This window comes from Mytilus trossulus, chromosome 1 (genome assembly GCF_036588685.1).
Source record: "Mytilus trossulus isolate FHL-02 chromosome 1, PNRI_Mtr1.1.1.hap1, whole genome shotgun sequence".
Classification (NCBI taxonomy): domain Eukaryota; kingdom Metazoa; phylum Mollusca; class Bivalvia; order Mytilida; family Mytilidae; genus Mytilus; species Mytilus trossulus.
Genome location: NC_086373.1, coordinates 84568713 through 84587861, shown reverse-complemented (window position 1 = coordinate 84587861; position 19149 = coordinate 84568713). Strand labels below are relative to the sequence as shown.

General features: G+C 32.0%; 1 protein-coding gene across 1 annotated transcript in view; it reads right to left on the bottom strand.

Moving 5' to 3' along the window:
• The window catches only part of LOC134698846 (protocadherin Fat 4-like), a 50916-nt gene that overhangs the window by 2035 nt on the left and 29732 nt on the right, over positions 1-19149 (bottom strand). Inside the window, exons 9-20 of the mRNA XM_063560551.1 lie at positions 17303-17436; positions 16076-16247; positions 15354-15487; positions 13676-13826; positions 12560-12696; positions 11968-12136; positions 8209-8367; positions 7405-7545; positions 4995-5117; positions 3255-3437; positions 1629-1816; positions 857-1223 (exon numbers count right to left, since the gene is read on the bottom strand). Coding sequence (XP_063416621.1) covers positions 857-1223; positions 1629-1816; positions 3255-3437; positions 4995-5117; positions 7405-7545; positions 8209-8367; positions 11968-12136; positions 12560-12696; positions 13676-13826; positions 15354-15487; positions 16076-16247; positions 17303-17436 — 2058 coding nt within the window. The remainder of the gene's footprint in view (positions 1-856; positions 1224-1628; positions 1817-3254; positions 3438-4994; positions 5118-7404; positions 7546-8208; positions 8368-11967; positions 12137-12559; positions 12697-13675; positions 13827-15353; positions 15488-16075; positions 16248-17302; positions 17437-19149) is intronic.

Below are 19149 nucleotides of genomic sequence, written 5' to 3'. Positions count from 1 at the left end.
TCCCCATCTTACTCTATGCCTTTTTTAAAATGAAAGTTCACAATTTCTGCCTCAAATTGTCAGTTTAGAAATCTTGTCACAACAGTAGTATCTCTAACCATATATCTAACATAATTTAGCTTCTATATGAACTAGAAGTGTTCAAACAAATCAATATTTGCAATAGTTGTATGTATGCAGATACCAGTTCGATGTATGAATTCAAAACAAGTTATATAGTTTTCAAAGGTACCAAGGTATAGAAATGACTGCTAACATCTGATTTTTGCCTAACTTTTATTAAGGTAAACCAGATTCTGTATGTTCTATTTTTTCATCCTCTACAGTTTTATCAGCATTCTTTCTACAGTTCAATGGTTTTCAGAAATGAATTGAATTGAACTTAACCAACGATATCATTCAGTAGTAGATTCATAATAAAATCTAAAAAATCTACTTTTCCCCATGATCAAAACTCGAAAAAACATTGATTTATCTAAAAGTGTTTTTTTTTTTACAAACATGGGAATCACGATTTCTTATTTCTTCCTGTAGGTCTTAAAAAATCTTACTTTGTGAAGAACAACACCGATTCCTAAATACAATCGCACCGAAAAATATAAAAATAAAATAAAGATTTTGGGTAATAATCTAATTTGGCATTAAAATTAGAAAGATCATACCATAAGCAACAAGTGTACTAAGTTTCAAGTTGATTGAACTTCAGCTTCATCAAAAACTACCTTGACCAAAACTTTAACCTGAACAGACGCACAGACGAACGAACGGACGGACGAAAGGAGCCACAGACCAGAAAACATAATGCCCCTCTACTATCATAGGTGGGGCATAACAATTCAATTGTGTACTATCTCACCGTTAGTTCCGACATCATTATCATTTGCATAAACTTTGCCTATTGTGGATCCAATGGACTGGCTATTTACAACAACAAAAGTGTATTCATCACTAAGAAACGTTGGAGAATTGTCGTTGACATCAAGTACCGTTATGTTGAGATAAGCAGTATCGGTGTACTCATTGTCAGTAATATAAATCTCACAGATTACAAGAGAAGCTGTACCAGCTACGTCTAAGTCATAATCAATGGCATAGGACAGTAGTCCAGTACTTGAATCTATGTCTAGTAATCCAGTATATGTTCCGCAGTTAAAGAAGAATTTAACAGTATCACCGTCTTCGTCTGAAAACTGGTAGTATGGATCTTGTAGAACAGTCCCAGCCTTTACGTAAATACAAAATATCAAATAGAAATAGACAATTGTAACTTACAAGAATAATGTAAATAATGCTATTTTTGTGAGTTTAATCCTGGTATCTATGATGAGTTTATTGAAGAGCTATTCTAAATTTGCCGTCACTGGGAAGACAAAACCAAAGAACTAAAATCTTATGATATAAAAGACCTTAACACGCAAAGACCTATATGAACAATAAGGACCTAAATATAGATGAATACTTTGAAGGTCATGCTTCTTTTTTTTTTATTCCATATTGGCGTTTTGTAAATAACCAGTTTTATAAAAATATGTGTGAGCCATACTTAGCGTTGTTTGTTTTTTTAGGTTTGGGTTGGCCTTCTGATTTTTGAATTAATTAATTAATGAATGAGAATACTTTTTACTTACACTATTTTCTATAGCTGTGAATGCATATTTTGTTTTTGTAAACTTTGGAGGTTCGTTCGTATTTTGTATATTAAAAGTTATATTAGTGGTGTCCACCATCAGAAAATCTGACCCAGTAATTGTTAACAGAAACGTCTTGTAGGGAATAGTCTCATAATCAATTGCAACTGTCGATGTTATCAATCCAGCTAAAATAAAAGTAGAATGTACTTTAGCAAAATATCGACAAGTGAATAACCAACCTATACCTAAATTATATTCATTTTAACTTTAGCAACAATATGATTGTGTAAGTAGATTAAGGTGGTATGGGTGTCTTTCGCCATCTTGGATTGTAAAAAACAGAGAATCTAAGGTCCATATTTTCTATCAAATTAGCAAAATTTGATGCAAGAATGCAGATATTTCATGTGTTTTTACATTTTAAAGATCCAATTTATAAGAATATAACTTATAAATATAAATATATGTACAAGTGTAGATTATTTTTGGTTGTTTTTAAATATTTTGAAATTGTCATTTTAAGGGGAGGTAACTCTAAAACAGTGCATTTTCTGATGGATTGTTCATGGAATTTTCCTACTTTGTATTTTAGCTGGAAAAAACGCACGGTGACCCTATCTTTTCTTTTGATATTATCAAAGCATTGTTTGAAAGCTATATTTTCCTAATTTATTTTACAATTCTATCATTTCGTTTAGTTTCTATTCACAAAATGGTGTTTTTTCCTGTATAATCCATACAAAATCTGTCATTTTGTCACGACCCGTAGCTTGAAAAAATGCACGGTGACCTATCATTTTTATAATATTTTTTAACATGTATCAATAGATACTACATTTTGGCAAAGTATAAACAAATTCTATCAATTTTATTTTAGACTCCCATACCACCTTAAGTTCACATTTCTCAACATATTTGGAGTGTATTTAAACATGAAAAGCCATAATTTTTATTTGATAACACATCAAAAGCAAAAATGAACAAAACACGAGGTCGAAGATAACACATGAACAATACAAGATCTTTAAAAAGTCGTAGAGTCAATGTACAAAAACACGGGAAAAAAACCGCGAAAAGATGAACAACAATCTACAAACCACTACATAGAAAACTTAACAATAACCAATACGGATATGAATATGAACTCTAATATCCAAGTATGATTGAATAACAACACAGATAAATCAAAGTGGTAGAAAGTTGGTCAGACATTCCGTAATAATAAATGATTTTTTTGAGTGGGAGTGCAGTCTTCAAAAGATATCATCATACAATAATTGAAGATGATTGGTGTTAAGAGTAACTCTTTCAGCACTCTTTGCTATATTGTGTCGACCGGTTTTTATTGAACGAGGAAGATGAAGTAAAATAATGTAACAGGAAGAACCACCGACCTTCGACTGTAAACTAGCAATCTCTTAGTTCATAAAGTTAGAAGTCTAACGCACCTGTTACGAGCACTGTTCGAAATGAAAACCACAGTCCGCAAAGCATCAACTGAAATACTAGTTTTTTATTAAAATTCGTGATTTGAGGAGATCGTTGGTAGTTTTTGTTAATTAATCTGTATGCATGAATAGCATCTTAAAGTTTTTACTTAGCACAAGAATATATGAATCTTACTTGTTGCGTTGACCCTAAAATAGATTACACCTTCTGGTGGCAAATACGATGCATAAAACGTATGAGAATCAGATACATCATCATCTGTTAATATTGGTTGAAGTATAGATGATCCGATGCTGATGCCCTCTAATACAGTAACTGTCTGTGACGGATTTAAGAAGACAGGTGGTTTGTTGATATCTGAAAAAATACAACTATGTAAGTATGTGGAATAATAGTTTACTCCTCAATTTTTCAGAATTCAATTCTTAGTGGAAATAACACTTTGTAAACTTTATGCGTTCAAAGCACTTTACTGGGTTTATCTTCATCAGGAACATTTTAAAATATTAGTTTACCGATCGACGCCCTTTAAAAAGATACAATTCAAGATAAAAGTGAGGGATTTTAATGAGCTCCTATATGAAATTTTACCGTGTGCAACGACAGAGTAATCATCTGTTGCTATGTATGAAGCATCAGGCATGCAACATCCACAACAATTAGGGCGATGACACACTAAATAAATAATTTTACTAACCAAAACGTCTACTCTTTTGACTGTTTGTCTTTTTTTTCTTTTTCAGGCATGGCGTGGTCGGTTTATTTTCGATTTATGGGTTTGACTGTGCCTCTGGTATCTTTCGCCCCTCTTTTGCAAAGTGATCTTTTATTATGAAATTTAGTAAGTACTGTTTCGCGAGACCAATGTTTTCGAACCTTGAATTGAGTATGTAGATTCTAAAAGTTAAGCGTAGAAAAGTTATGATATCAACGCAATATTGTAGGGACTTTGAATTTGAAAGTAGATCTTAATATTTGTAGAATCTGATTGTACCAGTGATTCAACGTATTTGTAATATAAGAACGTCGTTTACTGTATAAAGAACGGTTCAAGACCTTAAGAAAGATGTTTAGACAAACATTGTGACACTTGGATGTATATAGTTCTTTATACAGATTTGAGTTTAATGTATCTAGTTTAAAACTGGATGTTTATAACGTGGTGTTGTAACCAAAGCGAAAGATTTTTTTATTTTACTACAAATTATATAGGGATATATGTTTTTTTTTTACCACGGGTAACTAACGAACGTTGTATATGGTAAGAGTAAAAGGGAATGTTGCCGGAATCTGTTTACTAAATGTCGTATTGTTGGTTACTTTTTCTTTAGTAATCTATGGCAGTGTTTTGTTGACAGTTGTTTGCCTGTTCGTCGTTTTTTTTTTACCATAGCGTGTTTTGTCTGTGGTATCTTCCGCCTCAGTTAAATCACCACGACATATATTGCCATATCTGCAAACATTCTTACCATTGGAGACTCAAATAATATCAATGCTAACTATAAGGTAAAAGTTATAATCAACCTTTTTTCGCTTTTAGAAAAAATAAAATATCTTATAAAAGAGTTTCATAATACACCAACAATTTTAGCTTATTTTGTGCTTAACTAATGCTCTTCTGAATTATAGCATCACTTAAAAATTCAAGACTTGTTCTAAATTTCAACTGATTACATTTTGAATTTCTAAAAGGTTTGAAAGAAACCTACATTTTCAAAAACAATAAAAAGGCTTCAATGTGGTTTTAGTCAGTTTGTCGTATTTCTGACAAAATGGCGTCAAATGGTGAGCGTTTCATGACGGTAGTTTATTTGATTCAAAACCATCTTTCAGAATTCTACCAATTATCTTTATTTTTGTTTCCTAATGCGTAAAAATCGACAAAAAACAAAGATGAAACTCTTCATCAGTTACCTGTAATTCTTACTGATAATGTTCTAGATGCAGCATTGTTTCTGCCATCTGATGCATTTATATATAACTCATATCCGGCTGACAACTCAGTGTTTATTGAACGACTCAAAGATATTTCACCAGCTGAAAAATATTAATACAATATTTGTTGTATAGAATTCCTTTTTCACAGATGGTCGTATACAATCGTCATAATTTTATTCTCTCTTCTTATTCTTGTTAATTGATACAATAAAATGTTCTATTTTTCTTATGTTATATCAAGATTATGGTAAGAATTATATATTCGGCAGCAAAATAAACCCTGTTTGCGTGGTTTTCATCTGTATAAAAGTTATTGAAAAATTGATTTTAGCAAGGGCCCTTTAAAATTTCATGATCTGTATCATATGTTAGATTATAACTATTGTATGTTTATTTACAGTTAACTGCGTTGCAATTTATACTGTCATCCACCTTCGCTAGCTAAGAGTTATGACCCTCTTCCCTCCTCTCCACCCTTGGCAGATTAAGCAAGCTTTGTGATAACAATGTTGCGGCATCTATCGGTTGATTAAAGTTACGTCTATTCCGAATACTTATGTTTGACCAATGAGAGCACATGCCCTCTCTTCAGTGTGGAGGTGAAAACTCGGTAGCATCTAGAGTCTACGAATTAAGTGAGACAGAAACGAAAATATATGTTGACGTTCCAACATTTGTGCAAGAAACATACTTAGAAACTTCTATTAGTTGATTAAATTTTCACTAAATATCATCGTATGTTTTGAGGTGTTGGGACTTTTTGCACAATCAACACGTTGGTAATTGTTTACCTACATTTTCTACATTTACACGTGATCGTGTTATTGGCACTTTTTTTTTTTATTGGAATCAGTCAGTTACGACTGCAACCAATGAAAATCATAACTTTGTGTTTCTGAAATTTTATCTCAATCCGCCAAGGGTGGATATGATGGAGGTAGATCGTAACCCTTGGCTAGCGAAGATGACTGTCGTCATTTTAAACAACAATTCCATAAGTGAAGTTTATCGAATTTGACGTTTGTAGCATGCAAAAGCTACACTAACTCTGTAATAAAACTTCTCTGTTATGATTGATTTACAACTAAGTTCTTTATATGCTTTATTCAGTTGTCTTTTCTGACGGGTTGCTGCTTCTTTTTTTTTTATATACATATTTGTAAGTGACATATTCATCTTAATATAAACATTATTTTTTATGGTTTGCTTCAAAAAAATATGAAAAGCTATCTCATGTGTCATCTACTGTGACGAGCCTGTTTGCCTAGGTTCCTCATATATAGTATTATTCATTGTGATACCCCCACCCCGTTTACAAATCCAGATATATTAGTTTTCATTAGAAACTTAAATTTAAAACCGAGAGTTCTTAAATGTATATTTATATCATCTCTTCAGAAGATTTTTGGTGATTTTTAGACACCATAGTTTGGACGACCGTTCCCGTGCGACATATATTTAGAACATTTGTTAATTCCTGGTTTGAATCATGTTGCTTTACGTTAAGTTTCAGTGTTGAAATATATATAACTGAGTGGGCAGTTTAGTATTATATATATAACTGTCTTTTGTCTAATCATATTTATTCTTTAAATCTTGTGGGTTTTTCATTGCCACCTTTCTTATGATTTATGTTGGTTGTCTCTTCTCGTGACCAACTGTTAGAATTATCCATACGAAAAACGTGCAAGTCAAAGATAACAATTTTTTGGATTTTGCATATTCAAAAACAATTGAAACATAAGCTCTCGTGACCTTTTCACTGAATATGTAACACAAATTGTAAGCATGGCTTCTTTGAACAGTAAGATTCGAAAAAATCTTGCTTATTCTTTAGTCAGTAACTATGTTGTGTCATGTGTTCTATGGTTTGTCTGTTTGTCTTCTTTCATTTTTAGCCAGGTGTTGTCAGTTTATTTTCGATTTATGTGTTTGACTGTCTCTCTGGTATCTTTCGTCCCATCTTTTGTAATGAATACTATACTAATAATATATGATTCCAATGAAACAATCATCCACCAACTGAAAAGGTAGCACGAAGTTATCGACTCATGACTTGAGAGGCACTTACAAAACATGTGTGCGGCGTCAAACCCTCTCCCTAACCTTCATATACGGTGCAGGAGATGATTATCCTTCCGGAGCACCTGATTTTACTCCCGGTCTTTTGTGGAGTTTGTGTTGTTTCTTAATTATTATTTATAACTGTTGATGTAAATGTCCTTTGGTTTTGTGAGTCTTTGTTTACTTTACTCCTTGGTTTTTATTGTTATTGTCTTAACATCGGGCGGTGTAAGGTCGCATCTTGAGAACGCATTATAAAATCATGGCAAATCAGTATAATGTGATACCTAAAAAACAACTGATTATAAAATGTTTAACTTACTGTTCTGGTTTATTGAAAATGGCGCCGATGCACTGCTGGATGTCATTGTATACTGTACATTGTCACTCTCTGGATCTACACTTGTAACACTGTATACAACCTGACCAGTCACTGCTGTCTGTGCCGATACTGGTGTTTTAGCTGCAGACAAAGAAGAAAGCAACAGGTTACAAATTCGTTTTTCATTTCTGCTAATTTTCCAATTTCTTAATTATAGGGTTCCGAAGGGTGACTTGAGCATATAAATGTGTAAATGGACACCAAGGTGATCTTTCGAACGATAATACAATATTGGGTCGTTCGTTTTGTCAAAGTGTTTAGGGTATAGCAAACTAGTGACTAATTAACCTAGATAAATGTATAAATTAATTGACAGGTTATTGTTATAATTTTGGAATTGCTCGGTATGTGGTCAGATCATGAAGCTGATGCAACACGTCTGTAGTAATTGCTAAGAAAATTAAAAAACTGTCTAACTCCACACCTTTTAAATTCCAAATTAACCGTCTCAAATAGAAGTAATAATGCAGGTGTTCATATTACAACAGAACTGTTGATCCATCCACGGCTACTGGTATCAGAGTTAATTAAGGACTCAATTTGGGTCATGATATTGCCTTTTTATAACATTCTTTTTATTTTATTTTGATTGTAACCTTGGTATCATCCCCTTGTCAACAGAGCTTAATTTATAACGTTCTGTTCAAAATACAATAATGGGTAAATACTATTGTGTAGTACAAGTTTATTTTATGCCTTGAATAAAAGAAATATCATTTTACATTTAGTGATAGCAAAAAGTACCTTGAAGATTTGTAAAGTATGGCGGCATATTACGAAGCAGGTATATATAAAATTCTGATGTATCATTTCTTCGCTGGTCAGCACATTTTATGCCTAATGTGTATCGATTCAAGGTGTCATAGTCAAAAGCTTGGTTCCCTCTAACATAGATATCAGTTTCTGTTGAATATAATACATTGTTCGTAAATTATAATCCTAGTTTCATAAAAAAAAAAACGGTTTCAGAGGTCAGCAACAATTGTGAAGCTGTAATGTTTCATAAACTAGGTTAAACAAAATAAACAACAGTTTTCTTCATGCATTTTGTATATCAGAAAAAATAGGTTGTTAACTGATTGGTAAAACAAATATAATGTGTGCAATCAAGATTCTCTTACCTACTGATTCATGTCAGATATACTATGCTTTCCAGTCTCACTCTCATTACATATGTAGGGAAAACCTTTCCGAATCTTTTATAATATTGAGACATGTTTTACATGATACTTTATTATTTACATGAACCTATGACTAATCAATTGAACATTGGTAAACTAACTTTGTATTTAGCTTATACAACTCCTTATCAGAATTATGTTAACTGTATCAGCTATGGAGTAAACTATGATATAGTTTAGAGGAACAACTAGCGGTGAATATCAACATACAGAAAACAGAAAAGATACGTATGACTGTGATTAACTGGCAAAGGTTAGTAAATCTATACATAGCTTTAGGGCAATATCTGCATCTTTTTTCTGTATTTTAGGGTGTTGGACAGTTTCAATTTGTAATTTAATTTCAATTTAAAATATGTGGTAGGGTAAAAACAATTTTGATGAATTATCCAGATTTAGTTTTCAGAGGTAATAAAATTATACCCCTACGTTATGAGGCAGACACAACTGTTCGAACTATGAATGCGACTTCTATCAAAAATTTCAGCAGTCTTACAATATTGTGCATATCGCTCTTGATATTTGGAAAAGTGTACCATACAACACCGACTCATTCAACATGTTCAAGACAGCAATAATATAAACCAGCGGCCAGCGATCAGATTGCATTCGATCGACTTGCATTGCTGTTTATATCATAAACAAAACGGGTAAAACTGCGACACTCAAGGAAATATGCGACCTTACTTTTCACCACAGCTACCTCATACTGTTTAGAAATAAAGCTTACAAATGCGTTTATTTGTAATGTATAATGAGTTAATTACCAAGAACGTACTTTGTGTGTTGTGTTGAACGTTTGCTATTAGTATATATGATTTAATTGGATGCTTCACGGGTAATTGTAACATAAATTAATAATATAGGCGTTCCAAAATATGAAATGCATAATATATTGTTTTGTTTCAAACATAACTAGAACACATCCGCGAAATTGCGGGCATTCAGAGCGTGGTTGAACGTATTTACAGTGTTGTAGGAAGAATTTTGTAAAATATTTAATGACTGTAGAGTTTAAGGAATAGTATCAAAAGTCATAGGTACTTAGGGATAGATTTTTTTTTATATCTCATCCTTTATTTTCAAAATTCCCAATTTTTTGTTTTCTATAAATTTCAATATGAACATACATTTAGTATATAATTATAAACATTCAAGTCAGGAGCCTGTAATTCAGTCGCTGTCGTTTTATTTTGTGTTACTAGTACATATTTGTTTTCGTTCATTGACCTACAGTTGTTAATGTCTGTGTCATATTGGTCTCTTTTGGGGTGCTATCTCATTGGCAATCATACAACATATTCTTATTGTGTGATCAATTATTTTTGTAAAAAATTTAATGACTGGAGAATTTCAGAAAAGGTATCAAAAGTTATAGGTACTTTGGGACAGGTTAATTGTTTATCTAGCCCGGGTCCTCCTTTTTCCCCCGAAATTCCCATTTCTTTTAATTTTTTCTAATTGTTTTAATACCACATGAATCATTTTAGCGCTCTTATGTATAAAATGAACATTCATTACTATAAATAAAGTGTAATTGCTTTTTACTTTCAATCCTCAGTTTACTAATCGATCCACAGCGGTCATTGATCGTATTGTATCGTACAGACCCTCTCTATTTAATAAACTCTGTAACCGCCGTGGATAGTAAACTTGAAAGTGATATCAGATAGAAAATACACTTTATTCGTAGTATATGTATGTTCAAGGTAAACAGAACAAGAATGTGTCCATAGTACACGAATGCCCCACTCGCACTATCATTTTCTATGTTCAGTGGACCATGAAATTGGGGTCAAAACTTCAATTTGGAATTAAAATTCATACATCATATGGAACATGTGTACTAAATTTCAAGTTGATGTAACTTTAACTTCATCAAAAACTACCACGACCAAAAACTTTAACCTGAACTTCGCACTATCATTTTCTATGTTCAGTGGACCATGACATTGGAGTCAAAACTATAATTTGGCTTTAAAATTAGATAGATCATATCATGAGGAACATGTGTACTAAGTTTCAAGTTGATGCAACTTTAACTTCATCAAAAACTATCTTGACCAAAAACTTTAACCTGAACTTCGCACTATCATTTTCTATGTTCAGTGGACCATGACATTGGGTCAAAACTATAATTTGGCATTAAAATTGGAAAAATCATATCATGTGGAACATGTGTACTAAGTTTCAAGTTGATTGGACTTCAACTTCATCAAAAACTACCTTGACCAAAAACTTTAACCTGAACTTCGCCCTATCATTTTCTATGTTCAGTGGACCATGACATTGGGTTCAAAACTATAATTTGGCATTAAAATTAGAATGATCTTATCAAAGGGAACATGATTCTAGGTTTCAAGTTGATTGGACTTCAACTTCATCAAAAACTACCTTGACCAAAAACTTTAATCTGAACTGTAACAGACGGACGGACGAACGAACAGACAGATGGACGAACGAACGGACGAACGGACGCACAGACCAGAAAACATAATGCCCCTCTTCTATCGTAGGTGGGGCATAAAAACGCAAACCGAAAGTCTAACCTGACTTAAAATTTCGTCCAACGACGGACACTATATACGGACATTTCTTTCTTCGTTTTTCTTCCAAAATAACTCAATCTGAATATTTGTAGACGAAACGCGCGTCTGGCGTATATACTAAATTTAGTCTTGGTATCTATGATGAGTTCATTCATATGAATGGATGACAAATGCAACTATGCACTATACCTAAAGGACACAGAGGCATGATGATTATTTTTTTTGTGGAAAGAAGAGAAGCGACACACAAAAGGAGGTCTTCTCGTTTAATAGTATAGATATATATATATTTTTATTATTCATCAATTGAAACGTAATGTCAACGTAAGCATATCTTGTAGTGTTTACTTTCATCTTTAGTCTTCTTATAATTTTTAACTGGCGTAAAATTCGAACCTTACAATATATGCATGCTTAAATCGTTATGATATTAAATTCCTGTATTTATGTATTTTTTCATTGTAAAGGATTTTCTTTATGAAATAATGTAAATGCACTATGCGAATACAAGTATTTAAAGTTATCCTTTATGTATCTAATACTTGTAAAGACAATTCCCCCCCCCCCCCAAAAAAAAACAACCCAAAAACAAACCAAAAACAATGTGGGATGCGTCTTAATTTTTAAATTGTGAAAATTGGAAAACCTATTTGATGATATTTATGTAAAATAATAAATAAACGCCCTTCCGTTATGTTTTTACCCTTTCGCTGAAAATGTGTTCCATGTAAACACATTAGCGTCTATAGCATTAAAGTAATCATGTTACATACCAAACTGACTTGAGCCAGACTGGAGAAAAAATGTATTAGTCGCTGTTGTCAAAGTGCATGTTACTGTGTCATTGGTTGGGTCTGTAACAGATACGGTATACAATAAACTTTCTGCGGTGATGCTTTCTGGTATCTCACAACTCATTGGTAGGTTTACAATTGATGGTGGCTAAAATTATGAAATGGAGCACAGATTTAAAATACCAGATATTACGAAATATATTACGTATGTTTTGATCGATTCAGAATCTGGTAGGTAAGTGTCTAAAGTTGTATATTTGTGTTCTGTTCTTACGGGTTGTGTTGATGATTTATCTTTGTTAGTTGAACAGTTGAACCAGATTTTATCGAACTAGTAACACAGGAATACACCGTCTACCACTACTGCAGATGATATATGATTTGTACTCTCACAAGCTATTCGAAACTTCTTGTTTTGATACCGTGTATAGCAAATTTTTGTTTGCCCTTCCGATTGGCATTGCAATAAAGAGAAGTTTGCCATCGTGTTCAGCATACATTGATCTGTGTAACCTAACATCTGCATTACCGGTATCCGGTTAAAGGGTATGCATATTCATATTTACCATACCTCATTACGAATGAGATTTACTGTGAGTACATCAGATACGTTTCTTCTATGATCACCACATTCTATATCTAGTAAATAAGTCGGAGTAACGTCGTAGTTTAGAGTTGTTCCTCCGATCAAGAAAACTCGGTAACCATCTACAAAAAAACAGAAGTAATTAGAAACAATGATTCATTTGAAATTTTTCATTACGAATCAATTGATTTATAATTTTGAAACGATAAACGCTTTAAGTCATATTCGGTCATAGCTTTCAGCTGTCAATAAACTAATTAATCATTTGGCAAATATATATTTCGAAATACACAATGTATAGTAATTTAAAAACAATTTAGCTATTAGTATTCTTTCAAGCGATTTATGCAATACACACATTTTAAAATGAGGTTATAGTTTCTTGCTTTGATATGAGTTATCACGTGTGTTACTAAGTGCAAAGGAATGGTTTGGATAATGGACAAAACACTGACATGAGTTAATGCCTGTAAAATTGAATTTCTTTCACGAGGCATTTTACGAATATCATCATAGGAATCTGAGATTTCTTCGTTTAAATTATTGAGTGTCTTATTCTTTTAATACATGAATTAAACTATTCCTGCATCTTCTAAACAGAACTGACATTTTGAAACAGCATAACAAGAGTAGCAAAATATATATGTTGTTGTAGTTCTACGGAATTATTATGAAACAAAAACCAGTGGGTCATAAAAATGATCAAAATAGACGTTTTATTTCAAAGTAATCATTAATACAAAACAAAATACATTGTCAGGCATGAAAATTGGTTTTTAAAATTTACTTTGAAATTAAAGATACTTTTATCGAAAGTAACGGTTCTCTGTTTTGCTAACCCTGAAATTTCTGTTTTACATAGACTTGTTTCGAGCCAAAACTCCGACACAATATTTGGGCATACGGTTTGCGATTGAAAGTTCCGGAAGTACATTTTGAAATTGAATTAGTGCAGAACTAGCAATCACACATGAATTGGAATGATACGCTTCATGTAGTTCTAGGGAGATGTTTGATGAACAACTGCAACAAGGCAACAAGCAAAAAAAAAAAAACTAGTCAATAAAAATTACATAAATGAAAAAGCTAAAGATGTTTTACCTATTTCAAATAAAGTTGTATGTGAATTCAATGCACAAGTGATGATATCTGCTGTGTTAACATCCGTAACATTCAATGTGTGTATCAATGTCTTTGTTATCAAGTCCTCTGATATACTTTCTGTAGATGGCAAGCTATTTATTACGGGGGGCTACAATGAAATAGTGTGACTTAAAAAATTTAAATCTGATATCAATGATATTATTGGACAGTAAAAGAAATAAAATTCAGACATACTTGTTTAAAAAAAAAGAGAACAAAAAGAAAGAAATACGAAGCATTAGAATATTGAAAAACTTTAGTCTGTTTAAAATGTAAAAATCATAAAAAATTAAATAGAATAAGGAGACGACTCGAAAACATTTCGATTAAAGAGCTGTCCTTTAGAATATGTCTGTCAAACACACAATTCTCAATAGATTAACATGTTTGAAAACATGACGAAATATTAATCTTTAGAGTAATATATAAGAATATGTGGTTTAGATTCGGCGTTGAATATATATAATTCCCTTTCTTTATATTTAGCTTTAGATATCCTGTTTTGAAAATTCATCCTATTCTCGATTGTGAAATTTTGACTTTGTCTGGATTCATAAGGCTGGTGATGCATGCATAGTATTTCGCGCTTGTTCTTTTGGACGTTAGTAATATCCCTACTTTAGTTTATGCGATTCCTTCAGGTTTTGTTGTTGATTACCCTGATATGTCTCTGGATAGTCGATCTACTAGGTTTGAGATCACCCCTAGTTTTTGGTGGGGTTTGTGTTGTTTATTCTTTAGTTTTCTATGTTGTGTCATGTGTACTATTGTTTTTCTGTTCGTCTTTTTCATTTTTAGCCATGGCGTTGTCAGTTTGTTTTAGATTTACGAGTTTGACTGTCCCTTAGGTATCTTTCGTCCCTCTTTTTTTAAACATTGCGAAACTACTATCTTCTTAATTGAAGGTATCTATTATAAGAAATCATAAGCTAAGGTAAAGGGGCATTGGCTGTCTAAGTAATGTTCAGCGATTTGTCTCAAATTCTCGCCTTTGATTTATAACATATTAAAACGTATATCCAAATAAAAAGATATATATAGTATTACAATTAATTATGCATGGGCTTGAATATTGTGGAACAACTATCTAATTAAATATCGGTGAGACCTTCGAGGACTGCCGATGTACACATAACCTGATGTAAACACAGACATAAATATAGATGATATCGAACTCGAGCAATTACAATTACATTTTTCAATGCCTGTTTGATAATAATAAGATTCGTCGTTCAAAATAGTCGATTTTAGCTCTTTCTTTTTATGTTTTTGGTACCCTGTTTTGAAAATTCTTCCTTTTCCCGATTGTGATATTTCGATTCAGTTTGGTTTCGCATGCAAAAAATCAGTTGACGCTTACCCTTTTGATGCACACACAAGCGCTTCTTTAATTTATGCGATTCCTTCAGGTTTTTGTTTATTGACTCGATTTGTCTCTACTTAATTGATTACTAAGGTTAACACATCCCGAAACTACTACCATCTTAATTGTAACTATCTATTGTCTGCAAAAGTTTTTAAATATACATTTAAGAGTGATAAGATAAACAGTTGATGCAGATTTCGATAAAACTACCATTGATAACAATATAAGATGAAATCATTTGTAAGCATTAAATGTAGAAATGATATTTACTGTATTCCGTATTAAATTAACGATAAAACTAGCTGTATCATTTCGTCTTTGATCTTCACACTTTACTGTAAATGAATAAGAGGGTGTCGTATCGTAATCTAGAGTTGTCCCTCCTATTAGGTATATTCCATATTCTAAATAAAATTCAAATTCAAAATTTCTTTTAAAAACATTTTACTCGTATTTATTATTTGAAAATCATGTTTTATATTTTGTACGCTTTAGATCATATATACTATTTTTAAAACTTCGTTAAAGCAGAATTAAACTATCAGATCAACCATTCCGGTAACCCTGCGGCATTTTTGCGTCTTTCACAAGTCAGTCGCATCTGGTCTTTATTAGATTTGTATGTTTTTTTTAGTCCAATAATAAGTTTTAGAGTTTGATGTGACCGCTATTTTCATTCAGGTAGTACACATTTTGTTTAAGGGCCAGCTGAATCCCGCCTCTGATATTAAGAAAGATAAACAATAGACATGTATTATGATGGCCGGTATAATTATTCTCTGTCGATAATTTTTTACGGTAGTGACAAAAGCGAATAGGAACTAGATCAAACAATTTTGAAGTCAAATTTTGATAAGGAATGATTATCTATACTGTATTACATCCTTATATTATTTGTGACAAATCGAAATATATCTGCTATACTAACGATATAATAAAGAAGAATTTTTTTCAAACATTTTTTTTAAATATAAAAAGAATTCGGTACAAACCATTGTTTGGGGGTGTCACCAATGAAATATCGAATACAGTACTGGTTGGAATAAGATAACATGAAATGACATCTCCTTCAAAATCAGTGACATTAATTGGATGCAGCAAAGTGTTGGTGTTGGCGTCTTCAAGGAAACTAACAGTATCCGGCAAACTGTTGATGACAGGTGCCTTGAATATTATAATACATAATTACAACTTAACATAAGATGAATATTATTGGAACTCAGATCCCATCTTCTTATATTTATATACGATGAATATACAGGTTGTAAAAAAATAAAATGATGAAAAATAGCTCTTATTCCATAAATTTCAAAATTGTTAATCATTTTGAAAAAAAGCTCAATCTCCAATTATAAAAATAAATAAAAAAACAGCTATTTTTTTCTATATAATTCTTGACATGAGCAAACTGAGAAAAGCATGACCTTTAGAAATGTAAAATTCAGGAATCGACAAATACATGATGCCATTTGTAATATGACAATGGCTCTACAATTTGTCGATGAATGCATCTTGAAATTGCATAAGATCATAATTCTTTTCTGATAGTTATTGACGTCTTTACACTAAATCAAATGTATTTCGAATGTGCACTAATTGAAATTTTGCTCTAAGATGCATGATATGTTTATAAGTTGTTATAGACTTTGCACTAACTGTCAGTAATTTGCAACAACTCTCAGATATGTACTTAATGTTTTTTGTTGATGTGGAGATGTATAAGTGCCTTGACACGTATACTCTGTGTTTAAGTCAAAGATATTTCTATTGGTTTATATTTGATGAGTTAAGTTTTTTCCACCCATTGTTATAGTTTTTTTTTATGATGTATTTATACACAACTGTCCCAGGTTAGGTGGAGGGGGTCGTCGCCCTTCAACATGTTTTACCCCGCCACAATATGTATGTGAGTGTCCCCGGTGAGAAGCCTGTAATTCAGTGGTTGTTATTTGTATCATATATTTGTTTTTCATTTAGTATTTTGTTCATAAATAAGGCAGGTAGTGTTCTCGTATTAATTGTTTTACGTCAGTAAAATCGGGACCTTGTATAGCTGACTATGCGGTGTGAGATTTCCTCATTGTTGAAAGATTGACGATGTAGTTGTTAACTTCTGTGTCATTTTGTGTAGAGTTGTCTCACTGGCGATCGCACTACATCTTCTTAATTTTTTTTTATATATGGTGTGTACAATGAAGTATAGATTAGACCATACATACCTGATTCGGAATAATAACGATTGTCAATATATCATCAACCGTATCACTTGTATCGTTGCATCTTACATTTACAGTATATGAAGGATTAGAATCATAATTTAAAGTCGTTCCAGTGTCCAAATATACGCCATAACCTGAAAATTATATTATATTTAAGGATACCAGGCGGATTATTTGGTACATAAGATACTTGGTTCGGAACATAAATCTCATCATTGGCGCTTAAATCAGAACGACATATCCAACTATCTCGGTCATCACGTGACTTTTACACTTAAGTTGTATATTATTAATGGCCGACAGATTATCCATGAAAGCGAACGGGCACATAAATAAAACGGTCATAACTTTTTTGTTATAATGTATATTTTTCCTTCTAACCCCGCGTTTTACAGTTTATAAATTTTTACAATTAAATATGTTTTAAGTTTCAGTTCAGAAATATGATTCCGTGCTTCGAATAAGTTTGAAAATTGAGGTGACATAGCCACACAGCCTCCGTTGACATCTTCGTAAAAACTTGACAAAATTGCAATGGGACCTTTTTGTAAAATCAATTTTCTCAACTAATTAATTGTTGCTTATATCCTTCCAACCCCTAAAAAGATCGACAACATATTTATTTAAAGTAAATCCCAAACCATATCAGTTCAGGTATTAAACTTTTTGCTTCGAAGTTTGTTTGAAAAGTTCATATTTTGGCAGTCCTCAGCAATATTTTCAAAATGGCGGCCACTGTTGAAGGTTCACAACGACACGACATGCCGGTATTCATTTAGTTATACATCGGAAAGTAATATTTCAAATATTTATCAAAGTGTGTCTTTTTGTACTTAAGAAATTTCTTTTTCACATGTTCCTCAATATATTTAGAAGAAACAGTCTCTCACTTAAAATAAAGATTTACATGCACCGACCATGCAGTTTACATGAACATTGATAGCGTGGGGCGACATGGGAATATATATTTTTGTAGATTTTTATGATGAAAATCGAAAAATTGTTAGATGCATGTCTTTTCAATAATTGTCTTACCTTAATGCAGCATAGAATTAAACATTATTTCCCTCTGTGAAAGTGGAAACATGCTATTTGTTTTGATACAATTTCGAAGTTACATATAACAAAATGGCGACCAAATATCTTTAAACGTAGACGATGTTCGACACTTATTTTGCACATGCAAATAATTCAATAAGATTTAACTGTTTTTATTGCCATTAAACATGACGCGTTATTGTAACTCGTATGATAATTAATAAAGCTAGATTGTGGAGATATTAATTAAGTCATCAACGTGATCAAAGAAAACAAACATGGCAAAGTGGCCTAATCACGATGTAAGTTTTGACAAGACTTAATATAAGATTAGTATTATAGATTATTATACGATTGTTTATGAAATCATTTTATGATAATATTTTATATCAACGAAAGGAAACAACGGATGGATTGTAACAAAGATGCAATATCTATATATATATATATATTTTGAAATCATTACTTGGGTAACCAGTACATTTTACATAATCATAATTAAACCAGTCACATACAGAGTTATCGAACCTAATTATGACTGGAATAGTTGCATATGTGAGAAAAAGCCAAATAAGTAAAGAAACTGAAGAGCATTACAACCGCAAATTCCGAAAAGACCCAATTTTCTAATGTTTACATGAATGTTCCCGTTCCTTTATTCAATTTGATTAACCTTACATGACCTTCTCATGGTAACTAAATTGTATTTTTTTTTGTCTTGAATAAATATGACACATTTGTAGCACCAGACAAATGAGTATAGTGACTCAATTGTTTTTTTTCTTTCTGAAGAGCAATCTTCTTTATTT